This window comes from Erythranthe guttata, chromosome 14, assembly GCF_056151865.1.
Source record: "Erythranthe guttata isolate IM_541 chromosome 14, IM_541, whole genome shotgun sequence".
NCBI classification, from domain to species: domain Eukaryota; kingdom Viridiplantae; phylum Streptophyta; class Magnoliopsida; order Lamiales; family Phrymaceae; genus Erythranthe; species Erythranthe guttata.
The window spans coordinates 18,954,903-18,965,503 of record NC_142546.1 but is presented as its reverse complement, the minus strand read 5'-3'; the positions used below and the strand labels follow the sequence as shown (position 1 = coordinate 18,965,503).

At 37.4% G+C, this 10,601-nt stretch overlaps 1 protein-coding gene across 1 annotated transcript; it reads right to left on the bottom strand.

The window, feature by feature from the left end:
* Positions 1-9,308: 9,308 nt before the first annotated feature.
* Positions 9,309-9,878, bottom strand: LOC148765368 (uncharacterized). Its single transcript, XM_088812770.1, has one exon. It carries the CDS (start codon positions 9,876-9,878, stop codon positions 9,309-9,311), a length of 570 nt encoding a protein of 189 aa, XP_088668896.1.
* Between the last annotated feature and the right edge of the window lie 723 nt (positions 9,879-10,601).

Here is a 10,601-nt window from a genome sequence, read left to right as displayed (position 1 = left end):
GGTGGGATGGGTTAGAACTGTTTAGGTGGGGACCACCAACAATTATGTTCATTAAATTTCTCTATTACTTTTACGTTTTATTTAATTTTTTAATTTTATTTTTTGTTTTCTTTTCTAGGAATGTATATATGCTACAACCCACGATCTTGTCAAATACATCGAATCAAATCAAATTGGATATCGTGTCTGTTAAGTATTGAGCCCAATAATATGATCTGTTGTGATCTGGGCCAATGACTTGTTTTATTCACAGCCCAACTTGTGAAATTGGGCCCAACAGTACTTAAGCCCACTGATCCAGTCAACTTTGATCTGAACCGTTTAATCTAGGGCTTCAATCTGAGCCCTCCATTTTTCCCCTTTCCTCTTACCAACTCAACCCTAGCAGCATTTCCACTGCTGCGCCGCTTCCTCTCTCCTCTCCTGTCCCCCTCTCTCTCTACAGTACTTCGTCACCCCTTGTCGTTTTCCGGCAACACCGTCGCAGGTCTTGCCGGACAATGGGTGTCCTTGCCGTCACAGCACAATTAATGCTGAGGACCGTTGAAACTGTGTGTATTTATACTGTGGTGAGAGAGAGAGATAGGTATGATTCACCTTTTATTCAAACCTGTCCATTTCTGACCTTAATCCTCTGCTGTGAGGGTTTTGGTGTTGAGTTTGCAGAATACTGGGTTTGTGCTGAGTGGAGAGGGTGAGTTATCACCGAGTTGACTGTGCATGTGTTGGTGAGTCAACTCGGAGTGAGGTTTTGGGGTCAGATCTAGGGTTCCGATCAGTGGCTGTACTTTGGTGCTTGTTTTCAGTTGGTGTTACCACCAGACCTTGGATAAATTGGATGAACACTGGAAAAGGGAACTGAGCCGTTCATATATCAATTTACATTTTAATTCTCATTTCCAGTTGTTCTTGTGTTTTCTACGGATCCATGGCTGTTTTGGAAAGAACTTGTACCTAACAGTGGTACCAGAGCATCAGTTGGACACTTGTTCTTTGCAGACTCGTGCTACGGATTACACTATTGTGACTCACTCACTCTGCTTCTGGGTAAAATCCTGGAAAACCTGTGGTTGACCTTGTGTGGTCAAAACTTACTTCCGCTGTTCTCTGTGATCTGGGCCAACTCAGGTTGCCTGCCACTCCAAACTTCCCTTGTCCGGACCGCTTAGTGTCGCAGGAATCTGGGGAAGGGGGGCAGTCTGAGATAGCTCAGCTTACAACCGGTTCTCTGTGTGATTTCTGGGCCAACTCAGGCTATTCGCCACTCCAAACTTCCCTTGTCCGGACCGCTTAGTGTCGCAGGAATCTGGGGAAGGGGAGTAGCCTGAGAAAGCTCAGTCTGTGACTGGTTACTTAGTTGCCTTCTGCAACACTTGGCTCACTGTTGGGCCACCTGGGATCATCTCTTGTGTGTTTTCATTTCTGTTGCTGTCTGTGTGCAGCTTGTGTGCTTTCTTTCCTGTTGCTGTCTGTGTGCAGCTTGTGTGCTTTCTTTTCTGTTGCTGTCTGTGTGCAGCTTGTGTGCTTTCTTTTCTGTTGCTGTCTGTGTGCAGCTTGTGTGCTTGTGTGCCTCTTTAGTTTATATTGTTCTTTCTCTCTCTGTGTGAAAATGAATTCCTATCCTGTTGCTTCCTTTGATGGCAAGGGTGATTTTGCTATATGGAAACAGAAAATGAAAGGTGTTTTAGTTCAACAGAAATGTTTTAAGGCCATCACTCAAACATATGATGATAAAACCACTAAGGAAATGAAAGATGATCTTGATGAACTTGCTTACTCCCTGATTATTCTGAACCTATCTGACTCTGTGATTAGAAAGATAGGTAAACTTGATACTGCTAAGGAACTGTGGGATAAGTTAGAAGAGCTCTATACTGAAACCTCTTTACCCTCAAAAATGTTTTTACTGGAAAAGTTTTTTAGATTTAAACTTGACTTGCACAAAGATATAGATGAAAATCTTGATGTTTTTACAAAACTTGTGCAAGATATTAAATTGACTGGGGACAAAAATATTGATGAATATACCCCCATTGTTCTTCTAAATGCTATTCCAGACTCTTACATTGATGTCAAATCTGCCATCAAGTATGGCAGAGACAAAGTGACTCTAGACACTGTGATAAATGGTTTAAAGAGTAAGGAACTTGATTTGAAAACCACCAAAAACAGCAAGTCTTTGGGTGATGTTAACTTTGTGAAAAACAAGCCTAAAAACAAGTTTTCAAATAAGGCTTCTTCCTCCAGTAACCAAAATTTTCAAAAATCTGATAAGGGTAAAGTAGGGAGTAAGAATAAGCTCAAACATAGGAAGTGTTACAACTGTGGTAAGTCTGGTCACTATGCAAACAGGTGTTCTGAACCTAAGAAAGACTCTAAGTCTAATAATGAACAGGCTAATCAAGTTGCTGAGAACATGGGTGATGTGTTTATGATTACTGATGAGTATCTTGACTTTGTGAATTCTGTGTCTGCATCTTTGACTGATAATGACTGGTTAATGGATTCTGTCTGCTCTAATCATATGACACCCCATAGAAGCATGTTCACCTCCTATGTTGAATTAAAAAATGGCTCTGTGTCTATGGCTGATAGTAGTAAAAGACATGTGCTAGGTATAGGAACTGTTTGTCTGAAATTTCAATCTGGTTATGTGCTTAAATTGAAAAATGTGAGACATGTTCCTAAACTGAGTAGCAATCTGATGTCTTGTGCTGTCTTGGAGAACTCTGGGTATAAGGGCACTTGGGGTGATGGGGTCATGAACATTATGCATGATGGTTTGCTTTCTTTTAAGGCTGTTAGAATGCATAATATGTATGTTGCATCTGCATTATCTGTTTCACATGTTAATTCTGTCCAGCATGACATGACTGATCTTTGGCATAGAAGATTAGGCCACATCAGTAGTAAAGGACTAGGAATTTTGCATAAAAACAACTATCTGAGTGATGACATTGTTGTTGATATGCCCTTGTGTGATTCTTGTGTTATGGGTAAACAGTCTAAAGTGAAATTCCCTAAATCCTCTGTCCCTAATACATCTAAGTGCACAGAGATCCTTGAATATGTTCATGCAGATGTTTGGGGTCCTGCACCTGTCTCCACACCTGGTGGAAACAAGTATTTCTTGTCTGTTGTTGATGATTTTTCAAGAAAAGTGTTTGTTTTCTTACTTGTGCAAAAGTCTGATGTTTTTGATAAGTTCAAATCCTGGAAAACCTTTATTGAAAATCAAACAAACAAGAAACTTAGGACTCTTAGAACTGATAATGGCACTGAATTTTGTAATCATGAATTTGATTCTTTGTGTGCTGAATTTGGAATTAGAAGACATAGGACTGTTGCATATACCCCTCAACAGAATGGCATAGCTGAAAGAATGAATAGAACCTTATTGGATAGGGTTAGATCCATGTTGCATGCATCTGGTTTGCCTAAAGTGTTTTGGGGTGAAGCTGTCTTAACAGCTGCTTATGTGATTAACAGATCTCCTTCTGTGCCTTTGTCTGGAAATTTGCCTGAAACTATGTGGACTGGGAAACCAGCTGATTTGTCTAATTTGAGAGTTTTTGGTTGTACTGCTTTTGTTCACCATAAATCTGATAAATTAGAACCTAGATCCTTAAAATGTGTTTTTATTGGATATCCTGAAGGGGTAAAGGGATATAGATGTTGGCTAAAGAATGAACATGGTTTTAAAACAATCATTAGTAGAAATGTTGTTTTCAATGAAAATGAATATCCTTGTTTGCCTGTGCCTTCATTTATTGTTCCCCCCTCTGCTCCTATTGAGGTGGAGAAATCTCCTCTTGAGAGTGAGGAAATTGATATTGTTGATGATGATGATTCATCTTCTGTGCCTGAAAATGTGTTTGATCAAAATGTTGAGTCTGATTTGCCTGAAATTGATGATTTGCATGATTATCAGCTTGCTAGGGACAGACCTAGAAGAGAAATTAGGAAACCTCATCATCTTGATAATTTTCAGCTTGCATCTTTTGTTTTCAATGTGTTTGATTCTTTAGATGGAAATGAACCTAAGTGCTACAAAGATGCTTTAAAATCTCATGAATCTGCTATGTGGTTATCTGCTATGAAAGAGGAAATTAACTCTCTGCATGTCAATCATACTTGGACTCTTGTCCCAAAACCTGCTAAGTGCTCTTTGATTGAATGTAAATGGCTGTTTAGAATTAAGCATGAATCTGATTCTGTTAGATATAAAGCTAGGCTTGTAGCTAAAGGTTTTACTCAAAGAGAGGGTATAGACTATACTGAAATCTTTGCTCCTGTTGTTAAATTCACCACTGTCAGAATTTTGCTTGCCTTAGTTGCTCATTTTGATTGGGAACTTAAGCAAATGGATGTTAAAACTGCTTTCTTACATGGTGATCTTGATAAGCAAATTTTCATGTCTCAACCCGAAGGATTTGTGGATCCTGATAAACCTGATTATGTTTGTTTGTTGAAGAAATCTCTGTATGGCCTTAAACAGTCTCCTAGGCAGTGGAACAAAAAATTTGACTCATGCATGCTCTCTTTGAAATTTAAAAGAAGTGAATTTGATCCTTGCTTGTATTTCAAAGATGACTGTCAATCACCTGTGTTCCTATTGATCTATGTTGATGATATGCTTATTGCTAGTCCCTGTTTAAAGGCTATTGATCATGTTAATAAATGCTTAAGTGAAAACTTTGACATGAAATTTCTTGGTAACTCTAAGAGAATTCTGGGAATGGACATAATCAGGAATAGGAAAGATTGTTCTTTGTTTCTGAACCAATCTGCCTATGTTGAAAAGATTTTAGATAAATTTGCCATGAAAAATGCCAAGTCTGTGTCTGTGCCTCTTGCTGCTCATTTCTTGCTAAGTAAGGAACAGTCCCCAAAGACTGAACCTGAAATCTGTGATATGAAATCTGTTCCTTATGCAAATGCAATTGGCTCTATAATGTATTTAATGGTAAGTACTAGGCCTGACATTGCATATGCTGTTAGCTGTTTGAGTAGATATATGGCCAATCCTGGCATGCCTCATTGGGAGGCTGTGAAATGGCTAATGAGATATCTAAGAGGATCTGCTAGAACAGGGATTGAATTTTCTAGGTGTGAAAAAGGAATTGAATTATGTGGTTATGTGGATTCTAATTATGCTAATAACAGAGATAATAGGAAGTCCACCACATCTTATGTGTTTACTTTGTGTGGTTCTTGTATTTGCTGGAAATCTCAACTTCAGAACATTGTAGCCCTTTCTACCACAGAGGCTGAATACATTGCAGCCACAGAGGCTATAAAAGAATCTCTCTGGTTGAAAGGACTGCTCTCAGAAATTGGGTTCTTGAAAGGTAAAGTTGTTGTTTTTTCTGACAGCCAATCAGGTATACAATTGTGCAAGAACCCTGTCTTTCATGACAGAACAAAACACATTGAGATCAAATACCACTTCATCCGGAAAGTGGTGAAAAAAGGTGTGATAGACCTGGAGAAAATTCCTTCTGAATTCAACCCTGCTGACATGGGCACTAAGTGCCTGCCTGTGGAAAAATTGAGATCATGTTTGAGAATCTTGAACATTGTCTCAAAAACTGATTGAAATCAGACATGTGTTTGTCTGCTTGCTTTGTGCAAGTCTGTTGATGCTTTCTGTGTGATTGCTTGTTTTATTCGTTTTGTCTTAACTTCTTTGTGATGTTAATTGTTGGTTTTATCTTGGTGATTACCTCCTGTGTGGAAAAAATACTGTGTGAATCTTCTACTACAATCTATGTGATTAGTGTTCAAGATTCACAGTTACGGCAATGATGATCCCATTCCACTAAGTGTGTTTCATACTAATCCTTTTATTGGTCTCAGGTGGAGAATTGTTAAGTATTGAGCCCAATAATATGATCTGTTGTGATCTGGGCCAATGACTTGTTTTATTCACAGCCCAACTTGTGAAATTGGGCCCAACAGTACTTAAGCCCACTGATCCAGTCAACTTTGATCTGAACCGTTTAATCTAGGGCTTCAATCTGAGCCCTCCATTTTTCCCCTTTCCTCTTACCAACTCAACCCTAGCAGCATTTCCACTGCTGCGCCGCTTCCTCTCTCCTCTCCTGTCCCCCTCTCTCTCTACAGTACTTCGTCACCCCTTGTCGTTTTCCGGCAACACCGTCGCAGGTCTTGCCGGACAATGGGTGTCCTTGCCGTCACAGCACAATTAATGCTGAGGACCGTTGAAACTGTGTGTATTTATACTGTGGTGAGAGAGAGAGATAGGTATGATTCACCTTTTATTCAAACCTGTCCATTTCTGACCTTAATCCTCTGCTGTGAGGGTTTTGGTGTTGAGTTTGCAGAATACTGGGTTTGTGCTGAGTGGAGAGGGTGAGTTATCACCGAGTTGACTGTGCATGTGTTGGTGAGTCAACTCGGAGTGAGGTTTTGGGGTCAGATCTAGGGTTCCGATCAGTGGCTGTACTTTGGTGCTTGTTTTCAGTTGGTGTTACCACCAGACCTTGGATAAATTGGATGAACACTGGAAAAGGGAACTGAGCCGTTCATATATCAATTTACATTTTAATTCTCATTTCCAGTTGTTCTTGTGTTTTCTACGGATCCATGGCTGTTTTGGAAAGAACTTGTACCTAACAGTGTCACTATACATCTAATTGGAGGGTTAAATAGGGTTTTACGTTTGCATCTGAAATGATCTCTGCACACACAAATTAAAATTCGTGGACAATTTTTATTCACATTTTTTTCAAAATTCAAATTCTATTAAGTTTTTGGAGTTCCTTACTCAAATTCCAACCGAGACGACAAAATATAGGAGGTAATTTTTACGTTGTTAGGGGCGCAGTGGCGAGGCCATAAATTTTGGTGGGAAATTTTTTTGCTACTAAAGAAATTTTAGATGAAAATTTGATATGATTTTTTTCCCTCCAGATAATATCAATGCGAATCGCGAAAGCTAAATTACCATGAAAATTTAAGAAACATGAATATCGAGTTCATTATTAAATTTACACAATCGCCTTCTAATTGATATCCAGTTTGAAAAATTAAGATGAGAAAGAAGTTGTTAATTGCTAAACGATAGCCGGTGGGTGGTAATTTAACCACTATTAGTGCGAGAACAAAGTTTTCTTTTTTTTCTTCTTCAAGGAACACAACAAAGTTGATAAATAGAAGATAAGGGCAGCAAGTTAGACGTGAGAGAACTTTGAATATATGAGCTTAAATAATATAATTAGGTAACCAAAAAATAAAATATTATATATATATATATATATATATATATATATATATATATATGGGGAAAAAAATTGGAAGTGAGTGGGGGGCTTGAGCCCACCCTAGCCCTTGGGTGAACTCGCCCCTGGTTAAGGGGGGTTTGACACTATCACGCTCCTCTTTACCCCATACCACAAAAAGAACACATGCATTTCATTGTATCAAACTTCTAAGTTGTTCCGAACTCTATATTCCTTCATCGTTCTTTATAGGCCATTTTACAGGGTAAATATTGTGTGCCTTCATGGAAAGACTGACGTCTAATCTCATAACCCTGACTAAGGGACATGTTCATAGTTCACTCAACGAGTGCATCCTTACTATCAAACGCAGTCGAAATAAAGAAATATTGATTGTAATCATGTAAATCAAATACTTCTTATGTATGTTCATCAACATTTACGTATATTTCAAATTAATATAGTTAACAAAATATTTATTAAAAAAATTGCATTAGTTCGGGTGAATTTACACGAGAGCCTTGTCAGGCTCTGTGTGAAATCACACGAACAGAAACAAGTAACGTAAAGACACACGAACTCCCAAAAAATAATCTTCAACTGTTCGTGTAGTTTTACACGAACACTTAAAGATTCGAGAAAATTTTTTTACCTCTGGGACCATATCATTTGGATCCATCACAAAATTTGTTGAATATCAGATTTTTCTTGGTTGAACATTGAGTTTTGTGTGTAATAAATTGAGAGAGTTTGGAAATACACTTTAAAAGGAAAAAAAATATGGTAAAAAATGCCTTCAAGTTGTAAACAATGCTCGACTATATAATCACACTTTTTGCATAAAGGAATTTGACTATTGTAGAGACTTTTTCAAAACAATTTTGAAAAACTTTTAAAGAATATTAAAATTTGATAATTTTGCAAATCATGAAGTGTTTTTGTTTTCCAATAATACTTGTTTGAAATTGATAATTATTGAAATGGACGAGCAATATTCTAATTTCTAGATAAAATTTATGTTTTTTAAAAAATCTATTTTTTTTCCCTTTCATTTGGGTAGTTTACCCAAACCCCAAATTTATATTCCGAGTAGAACTAACTGAAATAAAATTAGAGTAAATTCCACTTTCTTCTACAAAATAAATCTAACAATTAAATTTTTGTGTGAATACTGGACCAGGAAAACAAAATAATGCATTAAATTGTCAATATAACATTATTAATGTAGATAAATCTCATCACAAAATAAATCTAACAAATTAATAGTAGACCCTAACAACTTTATTACGAGAAGTAAAGATCAACTAATAGTAGATCCTAACAAATTCTTGTTTTTTTTAAAAGGGAGATATCATAAATTAGCCACCAATGGCCAAATCTACATGAGGTGAAGAACTCTCCAGAAAGTCTTCAAGAGAAAGAAAAGCGAGAGAGTGCGCTTAGGGATGGCAATATTACCCGACCCGGCGGGTACCCGCCCCACGCCCCACCCGTCCCGTTTTAGACAGGTAATACCCGCACCGTTAAGAATTGGGGCAGGCCCGTTTTACAATTTATACCCGCAACAGATAAGGGGCGGGTATAGGTGTACTAAAATCCCCCCGTACCCGTATTTTTTATTTACATATAATACTCTTATATGTATTACCTTTCTATTTATTTTCTCTCTATTTATTTTGTATTAACTATTGTCGAACATAGATGACCGGGTGACTTGTTCAAAGACAATAATACTTGCTTTTAATTTATGATGTAATATGTTATTTTATAAAATGATCGTTAATTTGCATTTATATTTAGTAATTAGCAGGTATATATATATATATATATATATATATATATATATATATATATATATATATATATATATATATATATATATATATATATATTTGCATTGGAAAAAAAAAGAGGCTATGTTTTTTTTAAGGAACATAACTAGAATTGATTTATATAATCAAAATAAGAATGAAAAGTTGAAATGGAAGAGGAAAAATAACGGGTCGTCAAACGGGGCGGGTACCCGCGAGTGCAAAATGGGGCGGGTGCGGGTTGCTTGATTTTCTAAACGGGACGGGTGCGGGGATTGTGATACCCGCCCCGTACCCACCCCATGGCTATCCCTAAGTGCGCCAGGCTATTACCTTGCCGTCTAATAAATGAAAGGGAACAAGAAGAAAATAAACGAGAATAAAAATAGCATTCTTCGATAATCGCTCCAAATGAATGAGAGGAGGATTCATTGGCTTGGAGAATATTAATAAGTTGTTGGCAATCTCCTTGAATCCAAATATGCGTCCAACCCTTAGTTCGCGCCAGTTGTAGCGCATGTAGAATCGCATAAGCTTTGCCTTCCACAGGTTTGACTCTTTCGGCGAACTTCCTAACTTGCCACCACGCACATTCGGCCTTATCATTTCTCACCACAAGTGATGTACGTAAAAAGTCTCGACTCAGCGGCAACAATGCATCCATGTTAATTTTCAAGACACCGAATGGAGGGGGTTCCCACTCTTGTATGTTTGGAGCCTTTGACGGTAACCCAGGGCGCAGCTGGGCATCATCAAAAGCACGAAGAAACACGCTGCACCACCCCAAGGTCTCCGGATTAGTAATACTCACCTTCCCATGCATCTCCCTCTTACGGACTTCCCACGCTTTCCAACACAAGATCATGGCGAGGCGGCGAGATTACTCGTTCAAACTGTCGTGTAAATGGCTGAACACCCCCCGAAACGTGAGTTGCAATATCCTAACAAATTCAATATGAGAAACGGGTAAAATTCAAAATCATACATGAGGTTTGTACTCAACTTTAAATTCATCCATGAGGTTCTATTTTAGTTCAATTTCATCGTTCCAAAAAATGACCTTTAGCGGGGAAAAAGTAGTTGTTTGAAAAACTAGATATCGGAAAAAAATAGTTGTGGGGTAAATTTTATTTGGGTCCGTTTGATATACACCCTTAATATGGAAAACATATAGGGATAGGTCCACCCCTAAACTTCTTCCTTTGAGATAAACCCCTGGAGAGGCAAAAGTACTAATGTGCCCTTATATCCAATTTTCGACCAACTGCATTCAGTATTTTTGCTACCTGCATTCAGCATTATAGTCAATTGCATTTAGCATTTAGACCTGCATTTATCATATTATCAGATTTTTGTAATAAAAAGTTATAAATGTTTATTTTATTATTATTTTTTATATATACCATGTTGTATTTTTTAATTTTATAATTTTTTTAATTTTTTTATAATTTTTTTAAATTTTTTATTTTTTATTTTGTTTCAATTTTTTGATAAATTTACTGTACTGAAATTGACTACATGACTATTGTATATATATTACATATGA